At 38.0% G+C, this 22,200-nt stretch overlaps 1 protein-coding gene across 1 annotated transcript in view; it reads right to left on the bottom strand.

The window, feature by feature from the left end:
• Positions 1 to 15,709, bottom strand: part of LOC114645508 (5-hydroxytryptamine receptor 3A-like) — a 67,541-nt gene extending 51,832 nt beyond the window's left edge. Inside the window, exons 1-2 of the mRNA XM_051923057.1 lie at positions 15,059 to 15,709; positions 10,203 to 10,541 (exon numbers count right to left, since the gene is read on the bottom strand). Coding sequence (XP_051779017.1) covers positions 10,203 to 10,541; positions 15,059 to 15,182 — 463 coding nt within the window. The 5' untranslated portion in view covers positions 15,183 to 15,709. The remainder of the gene's footprint in view (positions 1 to 10,202; positions 10,542 to 15,058) is intronic.
• Between the last annotated feature and the right edge of the window lie 6,491 nt (positions 15,710 to 22,200).

The raw sequence follows: 22,200 nt of genomic DNA, 5'->3' as shown, positions 1-22,200 counted from the left end.
CTCCTTGAAGCTAATATGTATGTTAAACAATGAGAACATAATATATCCAATTGAAAAGCTGATTGTTAGGTGGCTAAGATGAAGTATTAGTATTTAGGCAGCACAGGAGTATAGTGTGTAGCACAGGTAGAAAATGCCAAATGCCTAACGGATGAACTACTTGATGTACTGATGTGATGGACATTGTGCCAGACACACAGTACAGATAAAGTGTTTGTATGAGTGTTTATGCATGTTTTAGAGATTTCTAGTAATGCAAGGAGCACTTTTGTAGCCAGTGCTGCAAAGGTCAATACTGAATCATCTATTTGTAGCTATCTTAAAGTGTTTTTTATTTTTATGTCCTTCAAGAGGGAGACTCTCTTCTATGTACATTGGCATGGATGAATTCTAGTTTGTCTTATATGACTATCTGGCTATAATTTGCACTCCTGGGAATTGGCTGTCAGAGCTAGTATGTTACATGTGATTAAATTTTGGACATCTTATTTATGTTGTAATACTTCAGAAGTGTATTCCAAAATATGCCTTTACTCACAGTGTTTAGTCATTTTTCCATATAAATTAAATCCTTTGACTACTTCTGAACTACAGCATTACAATCTGTTATGCTACGATTAGAATGTTGCCCTAGATAAGTTGTATGTATTAATAGATTTCTAGCCTCCTCAATATGACTTTCCAGTAGACAGTAAAAAGAACAAGGTAAAGAAAATATGCAGTTTTAATCATGAAAGCTATTGCATGATGTTATTAGCATGCTGTGAGTTACTGTACCAGTACTACTGAAATGCATAGTTACTTTACTTTTGAATTTTAAATTTCATATTCAGACAACACTCTGCATTTTTTGATGTCACTAAGACTATCATTAAGGTGACTAACAGCAATAACTGCTAAACATTTAGCCTAAATAAGTATGTTTCTTATCATTCAATAAAAGATTGTCATTTACATCCCTAAAATGTATAAATTCATAGTTCTCCCATGTTTAATTAAATTAGAAATGTATTCTAAAATGTATAAAGTAGATTATTCTAAATGAATTAATTCATCCGCTATACTTTGCCAGTGACCATGATGGAAATTACACCATCCAATCATAGTTTTGTGAAGATTAAGTTTCACTTGGTGGCTGGCACCACTGAACACATCCACTTTTGGACCAAAACATCTTTATATCTCAATGGACAATGTGCTATTTGAATTTTTTACTTGCTGCAGAATTTTTTTTTTTCCATTAAAATAAACATTCACTCGTTGTTAACATTGACTGCAGAGCTGCTTCGAAAAACTGTTGGCTTAAGATATACTTTAGATTATGATTGGTGATGTTAAGAGTGAAACTAGCTACTGAGATTACTGGCTAATAATAAAAACATATACAGATAAGTAAATAAGATTAGAAAAAACAATGAAAAGGAAGTTCAGAGTGAGATGAGAATTTAGAATACTGAGGTTTGATTTTTGCATGATATTAGTATTTAGAGGTTTCTTGCCTATACTCTGGTTTCCTCCCATATCCCACGTTGGTTGATGAATGATTCTAAATTTAGCCTCCATGAGAATGTTTGTAAATTTATCCATTTGATAGTTTGGTGTCTCATCAGAGGTGGTGTTCTACCTTGATGCTAACTCTACCTCTACAAGATGTTGTACCCCACCAACCCTATAATGGAAGAACACTGAAATATCCAAAGTAGCTCTTATTTTTGAGTTAAGATTTTTTTTTAATCAAAGATAAAGAGATACTTTATTGATGACCCAAGGTGAAACTGCAGACTGCACATATTAGAATATTAAATATTATGTTTGATCACAAGGATTTCATTCTGGGTTGTTTTTGTGCCCTACGCCATTTTTAATTATGAATCATTGCAGTTGAGGGTTTTTACGTTAACTTCAGGAAATACTCATAGTTTGTCATAGGGTCATTCTTAAGATGAAGTGATTTATTATAACACAGTTATATTGTATGTGTAAATAAAATGGATATGTAATACTTGCCTGATAAAGCAAATGTTTATTTTCTGTTTACACTTACCTTATACCTACATTTACACTCCCAGCAGAGATAATTTTGCAGTGTTGATAATGCAGAATTAAACTTCCAAGACTTGAATGAATATTTTTTTTTTATGAAACGTTACAGTTAAATAATGCACAATGTATGCAGAGAAAAGTTTTTTTTTTTTTTTTTTTTCCAGATTCCGTATAAATATAAGAACATGTAAAATAAAAAATGCAGTTGCTTAAGTGAAGCTAAATTATTCAAAGCAATGTTTTATTGTTGTTCTGTTTAGTTCTTTTTGCACATCATTGTCTTTCACATGAAAAACGGAGGGATAGTCAAGCAAGTACTGTACATGGAAGGCCAACACTGCATCAAGGAGTGTCCAGCTGAACCAGCATGTATCTTTGTGCTCACTTGCGTCTTAATATTTTAGTCACAGTTCATTGCTGTCTTTTATGCCTACTTTATGCGTCACCAGAGTTTTGAGGCAGACAAAGGCACAAAACTCATGGGCAGCTGTCAACTGTGCTAGGAAAGGGACTGTCTTGAATATGCAGCCTATTAATATCCCACTTCCAGAACACCCAAAGAAACTGGAGGCTTTAGTCTTAATGCTGCTGGAGCTGATTTTGAACATTACTGTCTTGGTGGCCTTGGGCCACTGCCTCATCTGGAAACCTAATTGTAGCATACTCCACGTGGTCTTCCTGGTTGGCTTCTGTAACCGGGCACTTCTGGAAGTCTAATTCACCATACTCAATTGCATAGACAGGTGTAGAATGATGGACATTACTCTCCTTAAACAGAAGCACAAAGTAAAGTGGATAGTTACTCAAGGGTTCAGTGATAAGGGGATATTTACCTCTTCTGGTGTTGTCTTGCACACACAATTGCAAAAACATAAACTCTGCTGCAATTGGCACTAGAATTTGCCCAACCAATTGCTTTGTTACAAAATTATGTATCGCTTCTGTCACAGGGTGATAATACCTACAATTTTGATGACAATTCCTACACAACCATTTCTCATCCAGTTTACAGTCACATGGAGCAAGTTTGTATCCAGGTAGCACTGGTCACAAAGTCATAATAGGGCTCACATCTTCACAACTTTGACTTGTCGATTAATTCAATATGCACATTTTTGGGATTTGACAGAAAATCTGGAGTACGGGAGAATGTGCAAACTCACCACATACAATGCCTGGGCTAGGCTTTGAACCTAAGTCTCTGAAGATATGAGACACCAGAGATAACCATTGGGCCACCAATTAAAAACACATGCCACTGCTAAATCCTGTGACTTTAGTCACCTATAGGGCTTCTCTTCTATGTCAACTGTGCCACTATTAAAAACACACACAAACTCTCTGGCCAGTACGTGCACTTCTGCAATGGCAACTAACACATCTGCAATTCACATCTGCCCTACTCTCAGTTACAAAAACACTACTGCAATTACTTCACACACACGCACACACACTTGCCCAATGCACTTCTTACCTGCTGTTTGCTGCTCAAAATGTGTGGGCTGGAGATGCCTGAAAGGAAAGGGTTGTGGTTTAACTGAATGATTTCTGCTTTGCATGTTGCTGATTCCTGTAAGTATGCTAGCAAAAGCATAGCTAATAAACAATCGGAAAATGGTGTAGGAAGTATTAATAACCCCCCACCCAACTCACCTTTGTTCCGATCCCATATGAGGAAGAGTGTGAATCCCAACACTAATAGTAGGATGGCAATAACAACCATGAAGATGATGAAGAGCATTGTCTTGGTGTCCTGTTTTTCAGGTGACGGTGTCCCTACATGTGTATCTGAAAAACAATAAAAGAAGTCTGGCTTGGTGTGTCCCAAACAGTTGAACTGGAGCAGAAGGTAGGGCTGATAAGGAATATTTCTGTTTAGGGACTGCAGCTAAACAAACTGCTATGAAAAAGGAAGACATGATTGCATTTCTCATTCAAGTAAGATGTGTAGGGTCTTTAATTGAATACATGGATATAATTTCAAAAGTAATTTTAAGAAGAAATAATGGACTTCTTGGTAGGTTTACTGAGACAATCCAGCTATAGTCCTGTTAACAGTCACATTTTGGAGCATTGTGTGTGAGAGGGGATCCTTAAATATACAATTAACATCAATTTTCACCAATAAGGCTAAGTAACTTTATTGGATCTGTTATACTAGGTGATGCAGGGGTTAACGCTGCTGCCTTATGGATCTAGTATCCTGGGTTTGAATCCCACACCCAGTCATTGCCCATATTCAGACTGCATACTCCACCCATCTCAATGAAGATTTCCTCCCACTTTCTCAAAAACATTGTTAGGCTAAAAGACGATCGTCAATTGGAGCTTGAATGACGGTGAGTATGTATTTGTGTGTGAATAAGCCCTGCAGTTGTCCAGTGTCCTGTTCAATTATGCCAGAATAGACAAAGGTTCCTCCTTAACACAGCACTGAGTTAAACAGGTTTGACAACTTTAATTTATGTTACGTCATGAAGAGGATGATGAGTTGCTTGGTGTCTCTTCATATTAAATTCAATACAAAAATTTTAATTGGGTAAGAAATACTCGGATGTGCATTAGAAATAAAAATATGGCTCACTTAAATACCTATAGTGTGTTGGTCCTGAGGTAGTCACATTTAATGAGATGTAGCCAAAGTTAACCCAATAGATCCTATTGAGATGTTTACCATTATTTTTACATTAATCTGAAGCATGGTGTCTCTTTGTCAATAGGCTGTTTTTCCAGCATGGTTTGGGCATTAAGATATATTTTTCTCTTAAACTCGTGAATTTTATTATATGTAACTATCATTTTGCATTGTATGTTTTAACACTTCTACAAAACACAATATTGTTCTAATGGAGCATCCTTGGTATTAAATAGATTTTAAAAAACATGGGCACAGCCTGAAGATTACTCTGCTCCCTATTAAGATGGCAATACCTGAACTGATGTCACATATAAAATCATTAAATGTGTAGGAAGTGATGAAGGTGGTAAAAGGGTGAATAAAAATAAAGCAAAAAAACAACCCTCGCCTCCACAGCAACAGGAGTACAGTTGCTTTTACTTTTACAACTGTACAAGGAGGTGTAGAAGAAAGTCCAGACCCTTGCTGTGTGTAGTGTTACTCTCATGTTTATTATGCTACATGTAAGCAAGTGACTTAAGGATAGTGGTTAGTTGCCTGTGTTTCGACAAATGCATTAGTAGGATTATTTTTTCTAAAACTGCAAACATTTTTCCTTATTATTCCACCAAGAGTATGAATAAAAAGCCTCTTGCATAGTCTCAGATAGCAGCATTAAACGTTAAAACATCTGGCCTTTTCATGACAGTGGATTTATAACTTCAATTTGTTCTATTTTATATAAAGCATACCGGCACTTACAAGACAAGCATGCTATATAATATAACAGATCCAGTTCTAAATATATAAAGACAACAGTTCTAAACAAGACATGTACTGTAACTGGCAAACTACAAAATGCACAAGGCATTATGAAAGGTGGTACATATCTTGACTCAGCCTGCAGACTTAATTCCTCAGTATTGCTATAGAAGAAAGACAATGGAAAGTCAGGGTACGTCTTTCAGTGTGTGCAGAGCTTCGTGGAAAATGCCTGACAGACAGGATGTGTTTTATTTTTGTATGAAGGTGATACCAATGTAGCAATTGAAATTGAAACAACCTTAAATATTGAACCCATTTTCTAAAAACTGGTCTGAAGTGCTGTGGTGGGCTGGTGCCCTGCCCGGGGTTTGTTTCCTGCCTTGCGCCCTGTGTTGGCTGGGATTGGCTCCAGCAGACCCCCGTGACCCTGTAGTTAGGATATAGCGGGTTTGATAATGGATGGATGGTCTGAAGTGATCACAGATAAGCTGCTGATAAACTTGAATTGTATCCACTTCCATTTAGCTTTCATACCTCAGATGGATGATTGGATGGATGGATAGATTGATAAATGCTTCTAATGTCCAGTTATTTTGTATACACTTTGAATAGGAATTGGCAATTTCTTATCAATATTGGCTGCTGCTTTATGGGATGTGCACTATCCACTCATAAATGTCAAAATGCTGAACTGGATGTCATTCTGTTTTTAAGTTTTTTTCATCACTAATAGGTTATGTTTTAGTAACTCTACAGCAGAATTACCTAGAAAAAACAAATGGCTAAGAAACATTATTTAATTCAGTAATAAGAGGCAACCAAGGTTTGAACATAAGAACAGTAAAAAATAAATAGGAGGAGACAAGTCAATTCATCAACCTTGTTTGGTTGGTTCAAAGGTTTTGACTGGAGATGAACTAGATGGAGATGAAAACTACTGTGATGTTGTTCAGTGCAGCGAGTAATAACATTGAGTAGCACAACTAGTTGCAGTAATAGAAGCTGCCTCATTTAAATGGAATCCCAGTAATTTGTTTTGCTGACTTCCAAAGGTTATTACAATAAGAGGGATGAACAGAATTATTTGTAAACATTCTAACTTAAAAATAGTGCCACTGGGGCATATTCTAAAGAAACAAGAGACACCTGAAATGTTTTATGCCACAAAGTACACCACATAAACATCTATTCATCACATACCCCATTTAATACAAAATTAGGGTTGTGGGGGCTTTAGCCTATCCCACTAACAACCAGCTACTTGGTTCCAGCATGTTGCGGACCACATTTGGCCAGTACTGAGTTGCCAATTAACATAATATGCACATCACACATATAACAAAACTATCCAAAACGTGTTTTCCATCTTAAAAATGTTGGAAGATTAAGATGTTTTCCAAATATGCAAGACAGTGAGAAATTAATTCATACATTTATTTCTAGTAGGATTGGCTACTACAATTAATTATTTACTGGCTGTTCTAATCATTCTTTATGCAGCTTTCAGTTAATTCAAAATACTGCTGCAAAAGTTATTACATGAACCAGAAAGAATGAATACTTAACTCCTGTTCTCAAGTACTTACACTGGTTCCCAGTTAGACTTTGGGCCAATTTCAAAACTCTTCTTTTAACTTATTAAATATTAAATGGAAAGGTCCTGCTTACTTATCTGAGCTTATCATTATTTATAAGCCAGAGTTTACATTAAGATCTCAAGATGCCTGCCTACTTAAGATTCCAAGGATTAATAAAACAACAGTGAAAGGTCGATATTTTAGTTGCAGGGCCCAAAAGCTGTGGAATGATCTCCCTGCTAATATAACAGATGCCCTTTCAGTCTCAGCTTTTAAATCCAGGCTGAAGACTCACTACTTTAGTTTAGCATACCCTGACTAGAGTTGCTGATTAGCTGTGCATATTTAATTTCTGTGTGTTAGTCATTTGTACAGAAATATAAGTATCACAATAATTTAAAAAGTTACTATCCCTCCTGTATTCTGGTTCTTTTCTCTGTATATTGATGTGGAATATGGAAAAGTCATCCCAGATAAAGGAGTGTTTGAATCATCGGATGGAATTATTCTCTCTTCAGATTGAATGGCCAGTACAGACTCCACTATTGAAAACCAAGGAGTGGGTAGGCAGCCAGATTGCCGTGGTCTCCTGGGGCCTCATGCATAACACCGTGCGTAGAATTCGCACTATAACATGACGTAAGCACAAAAGCCAAACCCGCCCCAATACCTCCCAGAATTACGCCTCTTTGAATATGCAAATCAATATAAATAGCCCTTAAGCCCAGCGTTCTATGAAAAGGCAATGGCAAAAGTACAAGGAAAAATAGAAGAATTTCAGTGAATACCAAATGGAGGCAAAGAAAAACGTACTATTTCTTGGTTTAAACAGTTATATAAGCAACAAAAGGAAGTTGATCGAGTGACATAGCGTGTCGGAGAAACTCGAAAGCTCAAGTTCACAAAGTCGCAACAGTGCCTGAAATAAAAAAGTTGTCACATATCAAAGTCGGCGTGAAAAGGTGACTCGTAGCCCACCGTCTGAGTGTCATATGAACGTTTATTAGGGTACAGTGAAAAAAAAGGTACACAGTGTGAAAAAAAGCATGAAATATCAACTTTAATCTCGAAATTTCCACTTTAATCACATAGTTTATTTTGTCACTAAAGCAGAACATCATAAACTTCATTTTAAAATTGTTTAATTTACTAGTTTCTCAAATCCCATCGTAACTAAAGTAGCACATTAAATGCTTTGTTTTGTATTTGATCTTATATGTGCTCTATGTGCCTGAATCACTACGTGCTCTTCTTCCGACAGGACACAGAATCCATTACATTCGTAATATTACAGCTGTCTGAATAATTAAAATACTGAGAAGTATACGTGATATCATTTTCATGATGATATGAGTTAAAGCATGTTATTAAACAAGGGAACACGGTGGCGCAGTGATTGTTCATGTCTTACACAAGATGCTTGCTGCGCCATGCGCGACCTTCAATGAAATGCTTTATTACAGAAGTACTGTCTTTTTCAAACGTAACCTCCAATTCCTGTTCTTACTTTTCTTTCTCCAAATACCCAATCGCCACACAGTCAGCTCTGTAATAGACGTTAAGCCATCTGTAAGCTTAGAACGCAGATTCTTCAAAACTTTTATGGAACATCGAAATATCTTCGTAATGTTTAATTATTCTATCCATCTATCCTTCCAGTGTCGCGCCAGCCACAGCATGAATACAGTGCGAGGCAGGAACACCGTGTAGTTAAAGTTTTATCTGGATAATATAATAAACACATTTTGCTGCATTTCATCTTAAAAATGATATCGTCATCATATGTAAATACGCGCTTTATAAAGTGGCTCAGGTTGTGCAATATTATAACTGTATCATAAGTACAATTACCTCACGGTAACTTGCAAGTACAAACAGTTCTACAAGGAGCACTTGGTGGACAGATTGAGTGTGTGTATAGTTCTTGGGATGAAACTGTTTGTGAACTGTGAGGTCCGAACAGGAAAGGCTCTGAAGCGTTGGTCGGATGAGAGCAGTTCAAATAGAGAATGGCTGAGGCGGCAAGTGCTTGATGCTGTATAACGATAATTGTTTTTCCAATCGCTGTAGATCTGTGATTCACACTCGGATACAGTGATATAAATACTCCGAGTGGTGCAGTGAGAGTAATATGGAAAAAGATTATCCGCTGTGGCAACACCTAACGGGAGTAGCTGACAGAAGGTGAAGGTGCAGTGAGAGTAACAACGCTAAAGCAGTTATGGTATTTAGAATAGTTTGACCATTCTGTGGACCATTATATTATTACAGGTTAATTACAATCAGATGCATTAAATTTATGAACGATATGCGGTTAATTTCAGTGTATTTGATAAAGCCGCTGTCGTGGATGTGGATCTAAGAAAGGGTAACCACACAGGAACAGTAGCACTGCTTTGATGCTGGGTGCCGCCAGTCTGCAAAACCGAGCAGAGAACTTGCGTACGACAGGGTATGAGGTACCGTGGAAAAGTGCGTGGCTTTACGCCAAGTGTAGGTTTTATACATCGCTATTTGAACATGGAAACGTTTTTACGCAACATTTCTGTGTGTACGCACCATTTATACATGAGGCCCCAGGACTCTTTTACAATTTTTATCTCCACCATTGTCAACTGGCTATAGTTTTTCATTCCAATAATGGACAGATATTGTTTGGTTTCAATTTATATTTAATAAGTTATACCTTGTTCTTTGTGTGTTTTAACAAATCTGCATTTATATATGTACCAGTTCTGTATTTAGTAATTAGTATAATCTATTCTGGTATTTTAGTTAAGAATTGTTCACAGTGCTCTGTGTCTGCACTCAGTGAAGAGCACTACAGTATACAAAAAAACAAGTTGTATTGCATTGTATCTTTGGGATGTGTACAAAAAATACCTAGTACCTAGAGAAAAATCTATGTAGACCGGAGATGAACAACTAAAGTATAGGTAGAAGACTCTAGAGGTGTGAGGCAGCAGTACTTACCATTGTTTCACTATGCTGACTGAACCACAAATATGAACATGAAAAATTGTAAACACAACAAACTAATGTTACAAATAAAGTTATTTTAGACATCTTTTCATTTTTTAGCCCACTTGAAACAAATTCATGAAAAGGTTTCTACAAGCTTTGTGATTTGTCATCAATGGCTTTACAGATTCTAGTTATCTCTGGAAAAGTAAAAAGCTGGGGTGTCAAGGCTGTCTTACCAGTTTGGTTTTCTTGGCTGATGTCTTCTGTCACAACCGTCAAATTAACACAATTGGACTCTCTGAGGATTTTGCTGGAGCCTGGGCTATATATGATACCGTAGTAAATTGCAGTGTCGTTCAGCTGGAGAGCATCTATAGTCATTGTGATATTTTTCTGCCACTCATAAGATAATCTTGGGTCACGTGGGTTTTGATCCTTCTCTGCAATTTTAGTGCCATTTTTGTAGAGCACATTAGTGCAGTCTGATTTACATTCTTCTTCAAAAGTAAATAGAACAGTCATTTTCTGCCCCATGGTGCCCACCAGCTGCAAAATCTTCTGCCTGCATTTGGCACCTTTAAAAAAAGACAAGTACAGGGTTAGACAGGCTTATTTCCTTTTGGGCATATACTGGTCTGAGTATCTCAGCAATGCACATGAAGAATAACAAGAATATTAAAGCTCAAGAATTTTTTTGTTTTTGCATTGCTTGCTTTTTCCTGCGATAATGAAATATCTGCTTGCACTAAACCCTACCATGCTTCAGTCCAGACCTCAGTAATCTCAAGCGGAGGCCACTGATAGCGAGGTGTGTTACAGCAATTTGCAAGCTCAACTGATTTGCATCTAACCACTCCATATCACTTCTGCTTATTAAGCTGAAAGGTGGCAAATATCAGGTTGTGCAATGTTGTTCTCTAAATTAAGCATACAATTTTAAAAAGCCACAAACCAATGCACTCATCATCACATTTTTTAAAATCAAATTACTTTTTAAGCTTTAAACATAATGTATTGTATTCAAATGAATTTTCAGATGTTCAGTAACATTTTATTCAGCCCTTAATTCCATTCTTGAGTAATCTGCATTTAATTTTGGAAGGAAGTTCAGTATATAATAAATAATTATTTGAAATATTAATGTTGAATTATAACATTTTTGATAATCCAGCAAGTTACCATAAGACAGATAAAATTAAATGGATAATATATTTATATATTTCTTCAAACCTAAACCAGTTCAGGGTCATGGGACTAGATACTACACACAAATATCACAGTTACTTACACTTTGTCTCCATTTTGTGGTTATCATGAGTTTTTATTTAGCACTTTTATCTATTGGGCAGAACAATGATCAAGCGGATTATGTGGCAGCCTCACAGTCTTTGGACCATAATTTGATTTTTCCATCTGGTACTTTTGGTGTGGCATTTGCATTTCCTCCATCTTAGTGTATGTGTGTGTTTTCTTTGGGAAGTGCAGTAACCTGCCACAGTCTAAGATGTGCCATTAAGTAGGCTGGAAACTGTCCATTGGCTTATTGTGTAGGTGTTCATATTAAGTGTGGAACTGTGGTGAACTGAAATCCTGTGTAGATTTGGTTCCCACCTTGTTCCATTTGTGTCAAGATTACTTCTTTTTAAATAAGGAAAAAGCTGTGTATAACAAATGACTACGTGGATGGTGAAATGGAGTATTTTAATCTAATACTTCTAAACTGGAGTAAACTATTGAATTATTTGCTATTTATGTCCACACAGAATAGTTCAAATTAAAATGATTAATGAAAAAATGAACATTTTTGTAGTAGAAACAAATTTATAAATACGTACATTCTCTAACCACCCAATTAATCCAATTAATCTCAAAACAGGGTGCCAGTGCATCAGAGGGACTAAATCACACACCCACACTCAGACACACTGAAGCGAATTTAGAGTGGTCAATGTTAATCTAATAAGACTTTTAGAGATTGCCATGCATGTGCGCCTGGGGATTCCCTTCATAGTTCTGCTGTCATAAGCAATACCATTCCAGGACAAGAGGAGAAGTTCACAATAACTGTTTCTCCTTGTCCACCTATGACTCCAAAAAGCCTCCAAGTGAAAGGCAAACAACCTGGCTGCAGTGCTTATAGCTGGCCCTGCCCCTTACGATGAAGGCTTTATAAAACCTGAAGGGTCCCCGGAGGATGGTGTCTGATTTTGGATGTGGAACCTGACCTTCAGCAAGCTCCATTAAGTAACTCAAGCCTTTTGCTTGTTGGGCTGATCCACCATCTTTTTTGTTGGTGCCATCATGCACAGTTTTTGTTTTGCCTGGTTTATTAAACGGATTCTCAGCTGATACACCAGCATTTTGAAGTGACCCATGCTATTCTGTCTACCGGTCACAGGATGTTAGAGGAAAATCAGAAACTGAAAACTGCATGGTGCTGCATGTTTCAATGATACCTCACAGAGTTTGGACATCAAGCTTTGAAAGGGATTTGCATGCTTGTTTCCTCTCATAGTATAAAGACAAGCTTACAATGTCAGTTGGTAACTCTAAACTGCCCACTCTCTCTCTGTGACTCTGATCAAATAAAAATGGGTTAAGAAAATACAAAGATGGGTAAATGGAAACCCACTCCATATCTTGTCCTGCATTCCCTTCTTCAGGCCTATTAGATTCAATGTTCAACTTTGATGTACTAAAGGCATGAGTTTGACAATCTTAGTTATCAGCCATGAAAAACACATCTGGTCAAGCATACCTTGCTACTAACTAAAGGGTCAAACATCTGAACCAGCTTAGAACACACATATAAATGCATACACTCTCTATTTATATTCACCTTAATTAATGGATAATTGTCTGTCCAGTTGCTAAGTCTCTATCATTCCAACAGATGGCGCATCATAAGCATTTGCAATAATAAAATGCATTACACCTGTCATTCCAACAACGGCACATCACAAACATTTACAATGCTTTTACCTATACCAAACACAGATATATGCATTGCATGCTGCACTCCAAATGTTAATGGTCTTAGGTCTACATTGATTACTTACATTTTACCCTGTCTTAGATGGGTAGCACAAGTTGTGTATTTATATTACAGGTACACATTTCACTAATACTGCTGAGACTACAGTTATTAACTTGCCCTCCATCTAGCTTCTCTTCACAGTTCATCCAGCCATCCATCCATTTTCCAACCCGCTGAATCCGAACACAGGGTCACGGGGGTCTGCTGGAGCCAATCCCAGCCAACACAGGGCACAAGGCAGGAACCAATCCTGGGCAGGGTGCCAACCCACCGCAGGACACACACAAACACACCCACACACCAAGCACACACTAGGGCCAATTTAGAATCGCCAATCCACCTAACCTGCATGTCTTTGGACTGTGGGAGGAAACCGGAGTGCCCGGAGGAAACCCACGTAGACACGGGGAGAACATGCAAACTCCATGCAGGGAGGACCCGGGAAGCGAACCCGGGTCTCCTAACTGCAAGGCAGCAGCGCTACCACTGCGCCACCGTGCCGCCCAAGAACAATGCTAATGGCTAAGAGCTTACAGCACTCGGGGTTCCCAGGTGGTCTCCCATCCAAGTACTGGCCGAGCCTTCACAGTTCAGCTACATCAAAAAAAAAAAATAAAATAAAATAACCAAGTAAATTTCAGCCTTTCAGAAAGACGCTTGGTCACAGGTCTTCAAGAAAAACTTCAGCCATGCTGTTCGCATCCATGCCATTGCAATTTACTGTATATATTTAGATACTCAAATCTAAAATGCTACAGAATGTGCCTTCTAAATGTTACACAAATTAAACACATTTTTCGGGCCAAATTTGAGACAGGTGATAAGACTGTTTGCAGTTATTTAACATGGAATTATTCTGCCCCGTAAGAAAAACAGTCCTGGTTGTCACAGGTTGTTAGCTGCCAAGTCAAAATGGAGTAAAATTGAGGTGACAACCACAATATCTTTCACGCATACCATTACCTCTAACACCACATTTATTTATAATTTAAGCAGCTGCAGGAATTCAATGAAGTAAAATTATTATGGTAATAATAATAATTACATAGCATAGCTACTGAATAAAAAGTGTCCCCATCCAATTGCTAAAGAGTTGTGAGCCATAACCTGACCTGTGGTTGAAAAAGTCTACAATACCTTAACATTCCCCATTATTTTCAGTCCTTTTCTATCCATTTTTCTGTGCCCTAGCATCATTCATAATGTACATCTTCAAGTATATTTGTCTTCACGTGAATTATCTAAAGACATCCCTGACAACATGTGTACAGTATACTGGTGCCACTTGACTAAGCATGTGTAATTTTTGCAAAAACAGTTTGTATTATGTATGTGGGTCTTACTGGGCAGCTGTGTCTGTCCTCCAACACTGCTCTATTCCCATATGTGTGTCCATGTATGTGTGAACTGAGGTGTATTCTGGTTGCATGTCAGTATGTGTCTCCACAAACATTTTCTTTGTGTGAGTCCTTACATGTCTTACCTTAGCACATGGCAGTATATACTGTATTTGTACCCAGATGATATATGAGTGAATATTTCTATATCTTTATATCATGTGTGTATGTGAACTGAGGGAATGAGTGTCGACAGCCACAATTCATAAAGGCACATACACTGGTTCTACACTGGTGTTTCTCATATGTGAATTGGCATTTTGAGTGTGTATGCTCTTGCTGAATTTGTGTCTGTGTAAATGTAAACTGGCAAATGTGGCCTTACTTTGTGTATTTTCACCCAGGCTTGTGTGTGACCAAATGTGGCATCTAACACTGTTAGTGTATATATAGTTTAGTTCCATGTCTTTGTGTGTCAATGTAGTTGTGTAATGCTTGGTGTACAAGTGTCCTCAGATATGCTCTAACTCTGTGTTTGTAAACATGATCAGTCACACTGTCTACCCTTTATGCAGTACCACACAAACAACAGCTGTCCTGAATCTGGATCTTTACATCAGGTCCCAAAAAGAAGTCTTGCTGGCCACCCAGAGCAGAATGGAAATAAGAATAATAATCTCATATAATCTAACAAAAAGAGACAGAAAAATATCCTTACCTAAATGTCCATTTTCAAGGGCTTCTGTACCAAAGGCAGCTGAGTAACACAGAACCAGTGCCCAAATGGGGACACTGAGGCCTAAGGGCATATCTGAGAGAGGCAAAGGCCTTGAGAAACGCATTCAGAGTGAAGAGAGACAAAGCTTGTGTCAGGAGGAAGAGTATCCGAGAAAGCCCCGGGTGCGCACCGTCAGAGTTTCCACTCATGAAACCGTGATGCGCTGCTGAGTGTGACGAGGCGTTCTGAAAAGCGTGCAGAGACCGGGCAGAGTGGCGTCTATCGCTAAGTGAGGAGGTGGCAGATCTCGTGCGCCACCTCCAGCGACAAAACAGCCGTAGAGAATCTGGAAAAGCCCATCGGAAATCTGTAGGTGGGCATTGTAAGGAATGATTGCGGTCCCCAGATAAGTTGCTCGCTTGGGGGGATGCGGTTAGCCTCAGACTGAATCGGTGGTCTTTATGGTCTTCACAGGTCAAGCCCACGGTCACCAGTGGCAAACCGCCTTTCAGATAAAACTGACACCTTCGACAATCTGAAGGGACCGCAGCCACAGCGCAGCGAATGACGCCGTCATGGCTTGTGCAGGGTCCCGGCGAAGCTCACTTTTCGGCGTCTCCATTTTTGGCGGCTAATTACTCAAGGTGAGAATACTAAATACTTCGAGGTTCTTGCGGCGAAAGTTTTACGTTGCATTCGCAAGTGATGCTCTTTTTTGAAACGCTGCCTGTTTCCGGGAAACAGATGATGGGGTCACCCTGCGCGAAGTATGAGTGAAGACGGACGGGTGCGTCACTTTTACTTTGCTTTTCTTTCATTTAAGAGTAGCGGGGCTCCAGGCTGCCGACCTGGTTAGCCTTCCACCTGGCTGTTTTCAGGTCTTCCTAAACTGCACAGATAATTTTCGGTTCATGTGGAAAACAACGTGAATTGGGTTAGTCAAGCTCAAGTTCAGACACATGTGTGGTCCATCGTGATGCCGAGCACCTTGGGGTCTTGAGACTTAGGCTAAGTAGACACCATTCACGTGAATTCATGCAGGCAGCTGGGCGCTAAAATGAAGAAAAAGAGCACAGTCTTGCACGCGTGCGAGCACAACGGGGTGCTGCTACTGAACACACACACACCAACTTTCTCCATCCCGGATGTTGATTGTTTAAGTAATTTATGAATACAAGCTAGCACTACTTCAGTTACATGTAGCGCCTCAGAGTGGTTAACGTGAGCACTTGGTCCAGATATTACTTAAGGGCAGTTTGCACTTCCCTTGTCTTTTTTTTAAACCTCAGCTAGTTCGGTTTCCTTACAAATTCAAAAAACGTGCGTGCTAAAGTTAATTTAGACGTTTAATGAGGTCCGCTGCGTTTGAGTGTGGTCTGTAATGGAACAGTGTCCAGTCCAGAGATTTTTCTTGCCATGCCTGGGATATGCGCACAGTTCACTGTGACTTTGGATAAGGGAGTAAAAAAGCAAGTAAAGAAGTGGATACATCATACATGTATATGAAACAGCGGTAATGGTAAACATCATTCAAAGACACATTACACAAACAGTTATAACATTACATGTACCTTCTAATTAGCTCTGAGCAGGCAGGTCATGGAACGTTTTGATTAATAACAGCCAGTAGTTAAAGTGGGTAGCATAATGGCATATGCTTAGTACCGATGCTTTACAGAATATAGACCTGCACAACTGTCTGTATTAGTTTGCATTATTCTCCAAGTAATCTACTTTTCTTCTCATATCTTTGAGAAGTTAGGTTAATCTGTGTTTTAGTTTAACTTCTCAGTGAGAGTTAGACTGGCATCCTAATCAATCAGAATAGTCACTGGTTTACCACAACACTGAAACTGTTGAAGTGGTTTAGAAAATGAATGAATGGGGTAGATTACCCCATGTACATCACAGATTCAGCCTCCCAACCATGACACAGAGAGATATAAACAGTACATACATACACCAATGTTTGCAATGTTGTGCAGTATCTGAACACATACTTGCATTAAGGTGGCTGCTGCTTTAGTACTTTAGTACACACACCCACACATTAGCGTAACCCCTTCACTTATCAGGTGCTGCTTGCCACTACCACAGTGGAGCTGATGCTTTTATGCATACACATGTTCCTTTGTATGGCAAACTACCACATATAATTTCCTGCTCTCCCCTCCTCTGCCTCTGCTATTAATGAGGTAGATGTTCCAATTAGTACACACATGCATATGTCTCATCTTCTTTGCCAAAATAGTCACAGTTTGCACAGTTTATTTATTTACCAATGTGCAGTTCCACTCTTTCTTGGAAAACCCAATTTTAGGTGGGTGGAATCATCTCGAGTTACCAGAAAGGCTATTTTCATTTTTATCTTGCTAATTACAAAATTGAAAGTTTTGTTTTGCAAATGTTCATTTGTGCTTTCCAAAAGCACTGGCCCCACCCACTTGTTTCATTTGTGAGTAATGAGTGCCTACCCACCTTGTGAGGATATATATATATATATATATATATATATATATATATATATATATATATATATATATATATCCATCCATCCATTACCCAACCCGCTGAATCCGAACACAGGGTCACGGGGGTCTGCTGGAGCCAATCCCAGCCAACACAGGGCACAAGGCAGGAACCAACCCTGGGCAGGGTGCCAACCCACCGCAGGACACACACAAACACACACACACACACACCAAGCACACACTAGGGCCAATTTAGAATCGCCAATCCACCTAACCTGCATGTCTTTGGACTGTGGGAGGAAACCAGAGCGCCCGGAGGAAACCCACGCAGACACGGGGAGAACATGCAAACTCCATGCAGGGAGGACCCGGGAAGCGAACCCAGGTCCCCAGGTCTCCCAACTGCAAGGCAGCAGCGCTACCCACTGCACTACCATGCCGCCCATATATATATATATATATATATATATATATATATATATATATATATATATATATATATAATATAAATATATATATATAATATAAATATATATATATATATATATATAATATAAATATATAATATATATATAATATATATATATAATATATATATAAATATATATATAATATATATATATATAATATATATAATATATATATATATATTATATATTGTCACGTGTGATTAGGAGACAGCTAAAGGGCTTAAATACAGGTAGTTCCATGCCAGACTAGGGGGTGGTGGAGTGGACTAATTTTCCCTCTCGATCTTTTGCAGACCATTCTAGGGAAATCCCACCCGGCTCTGGGGCAGCCACTGATGTCACTTCTGGTTCCGGTTTTGATGACATCACTTCCGCCACTGGCCTTTAAAGCTGCCATCTTGCTTCCTAGAGATCAGTTCTGTTTTGGACTCGGTTGAATGAGCATGTCTCTGTTTTTTGATACATTTAGCAGCCGTAAACGATTAAATGGGTGGCTGCCCCAAACCTTCTCGATGTCTTTTGGTCGTTTTTCTGACAATATATATATATATATATATATTGGATTCAAAAATAAATATTTAGCCTTCACTTTCTGCCCACTTAATTGTGTTGTAGATTTAATTTTAAATGGAGACATTTTTCATTTTTACCCAACAATCTACACATACTGATAATGACAAAGTGAACACATGTTTTCAGAAAAATATTCAATATCAATAGCAAATGTATCAATTTAAAATTAAATCTACAACACAATAAAGTGTATAGAAAGTGAAGGGGTGTGAATACTTTCTGAATCCACTGCATATTTTGTATACTCAGTGCCTCTTTTGTTAAGTACATGTACTATATCTTGTGCTGGGTGAGACTTCCTTTCACCTCCAGAATACTTAGAAACATGTATTTAATAAAGTACTTGGGGATTTTAGTCCATGGTTTTTCTTTTTCATTTTTCTTTGGCTCCTAATTAAGGAAAAAAGAAACAGTTAAATGAATTCTGAGTCTTAAAAGTGAGTTGGTTAAAATTCAGTTAGAAAGAAGCCTGTTTAGTTAGCAGCAGTAACTGATCATAAATTAAGAGAGTGGCTGCAATTAAACCTATAGCCACTGTGCCCCTCTGAATCTGACATCCCCTACTCTATCAGATTGAGACCTAGACACATACAACCAGCCTGTGTTGATGCCTGCTTCGTGATATAGTGCATTATCCTGCTGGAAGTATTTATTTGAAAAAAGGGAAGCAGTAAAGTGATTTACATGGTCAGTAATAACATTCGGATACGCCTTGTTGTTCAGACATTCTTCAGTGGGTATCTGATACCTTAATGTGTGCCAGAAACGTCTCCCACACAATCATACTCCACACATTGTTGACACCAAACATTACAGGTCCATGGACTCATGTTCCATATGCCAAATTCCAATCCTTTCATGATCATGATGCAAAAGGAACCTGGCTTTGTCCAACAAAACAACGTTTTTACCATTCCTCAATGATCCACTTTTGAAATGGGAAATGGAAAGGCACAATGAATAAAATTTATTATTATTATTATTATTATTAAATCTCTTTTCCCACTCGAGACACATTTATTTTTCACTGCAAAATTCTGATAAATGGTAACATTCTGTCAGCAGCAATGTTTAGCTACACATTGACAAGCAAATTATGCTGACTTGGTATTTGGAAGCTTCATGTGTGTAAAGAAGACATTTCTTACACCATTATTCCACCACTACCATCCTGGACTATTAAAAAACAGGACAGATTCATAGATTCATGCTGCATATGTTCAATTCTGACCCTATCACCTTCACTTCACAAAGGAAATGAGATTTAACCTAGACATGTTCAGTTTTAATGATCATGTGCTCATTGTAGCTTGTTTGCTAATGCATTATGCATCCAGTTATACCCCTCTGTGTATCACAGTTGTAAAGAACTGTTATTTGAGTATTTGTTGTCTTTTTATTTGCTTAAATAAGTCTAACTATTCACCTATGACCTCTCTAATTAGCAGTGTTTTTCACCCACAGAACAGCTGCTCACTGGGTGTTTTTTTGTTTATAGTACTATTCTCTATAATCTCTACAGTAGTGCATGAAAATCCCAGAAGGCCACTTGTTTGTGAGATGCTAGTACCACCATGTCTTACATCAGTATTCATGCCATGGCTAAAGTTGCTCATGTCACACGTCTGACCCATTCCATGATTTTCTATTTGGATGAGCAAGCTTTTTGCATCAATGAATATGTGCACCAAAAATAAAATACCAAAATAATTTTATTTACCAAAATAAACTTGCTACTTAGTGTGTGTATATGTATAAATGGTGCAGTGGTAGTGCTGCTTCCTCTCAACAAGGAGACTGAGGTTCAAGTCTGAGGTGTTTCCTGCATGGAGTATGCATGTGCTCCCTGTTTCTATATGGGATCCTTGGGGTGCTCTGGTTTCCTCTCACAGTCCAGATGGGCAGCCCTCTGTCCAAGGACAGTTCCTGCCTTGCACCTGAGGTTTGCTGCAGCTTCTGTGTCACCCTACTCTGGATAAGTGGATTTAGAGGATGGATGGATGAATGGATGTAAATCTATGTACGTGTGTGTATATAGTGTAGATATTAGAATTTTAGAAGATTAGAACAATCTAAATGAGAACAGGCCATTCAGCTCACCCAAGCTTGCCATTCCTTTCCACTTAATTCTTCCAAAATAATATCATGTTGAGTTTTGAAAGTCCTAAAAGTTCCTCTGTCTACCACATTACTTGGCAACTTATTCCATGTGTATATGGTTCTTAGTTTGAAGAAAAACTTCATAATGTTTGATCAAAATTTACCCTTAACAAGTTTCCAACTGTGCCCTCATGTTCTTGCAGAACTCATTTTAAAAGTAACATTGCTTCAGTTATGTCTCCTCTTTTGCTTAAATAGGCTCAACTGTTTCAATCTTTCCTCATAATGCATCCCCTGTAGCCCTGGAATCAGTCTAGTCGCTCTTCTCTGGACATTTTCTAGTGTCGCTATGTCTTTTTTGTAGACTGGAGATGAAAACTGGCCACAGTACTCCAGACGAGGTCCGATCATTGCATTATAAAGCTTCAGCATAACCTCTTTTGTTTTTATTCTACACATTATCCTATATAACCTAACATTTTGTTAGCCTTCTTAATGGCTTCTGAATACTGTCTGGAAGTTGGTAGTGACTAATCTATTACCACTCCTAAATCCTACTCATAAGGTGTATTTTCAATTTTTCAAATCTTCCATTGTGTATTCAAACCTAACATTTTTACCTCTCATATGTAATACTTTGCATTTACTTACATTACATTTCTTCTGCCACAAATCTGCCCAAGCCTACATGCTGTCCAAGTCCTTCTGTAATGATTCAATGGATTCCAGATAATCTGACAATCCACTGTCTTGGTATCATCTGTAATCTGCATATATGTAGTCATAGTTCAACCTCAATGATGACACCTAACTTCTTTACTTTTCCATTTATCTGTAAAGCTAGAATAATATTTCACATCAAATTCCATTTTTTCACTACAGACAATTTGCAGAATTTCAGTTTTTTCTTTATAAAAATATGTATTACGCTGCTGCTCATCCATTATAGATTTGAAAGCATACAGGTCACATGGTGTGATTGATGTATAAATGAGAATCATTTGCATAGCCATAGAAATAAAACTTACATTTTGTGATGATTTTACACAGGGAGACCATTTGCAAAGACAATAGTACTGGACTAAGGATCAATTCTTGTCACATATAATATTCTGTTATCATATATTTCTTCCTGACCGACGTCTAAACCTAAAAGGAATTATGTCCAAATTACATATGACTGAAACCAGCTTAAGGCAGTGCCAGACAAGTCAATATACTGTTTTAGGTGCTGGAAAATGGTAAAAATATGGTAAAAAGTAGCTCTCAGATCTAGAAGTATGAGTAAAGACATTATTGTGTCAGTATTAAGTCATTAACCACTTTAAGTGAGCAGTTTCAGGCAGTACTGTGATTAGCTCTAAAACCCAACTTGAACTTTTCTAGAATAGAATTTTCATTCAGGTAAGGCTGGTGGCATACTACATGACTTCTAGTCAGAGCCTGGCTGGATCTCATCTTCAGGATGTCAGATTACACATCTGGGAATCTCAGGGGAAGATTGAATACCTGACTTGCTTATGACTTT

Source organism: Erpetoichthys calabaricus, chromosome 2 (genome assembly GCF_900747795.2).
Source record: "Erpetoichthys calabaricus chromosome 2, fErpCal1.3, whole genome shotgun sequence".
Classification (NCBI taxonomy): domain Eukaryota; kingdom Metazoa; phylum Chordata; class Cladistia; order Polypteriformes; family Polypteridae; genus Erpetoichthys; species Erpetoichthys calabaricus.
This window is presented reverse-complemented; position numbering and strand designations above follow the sequence as displayed.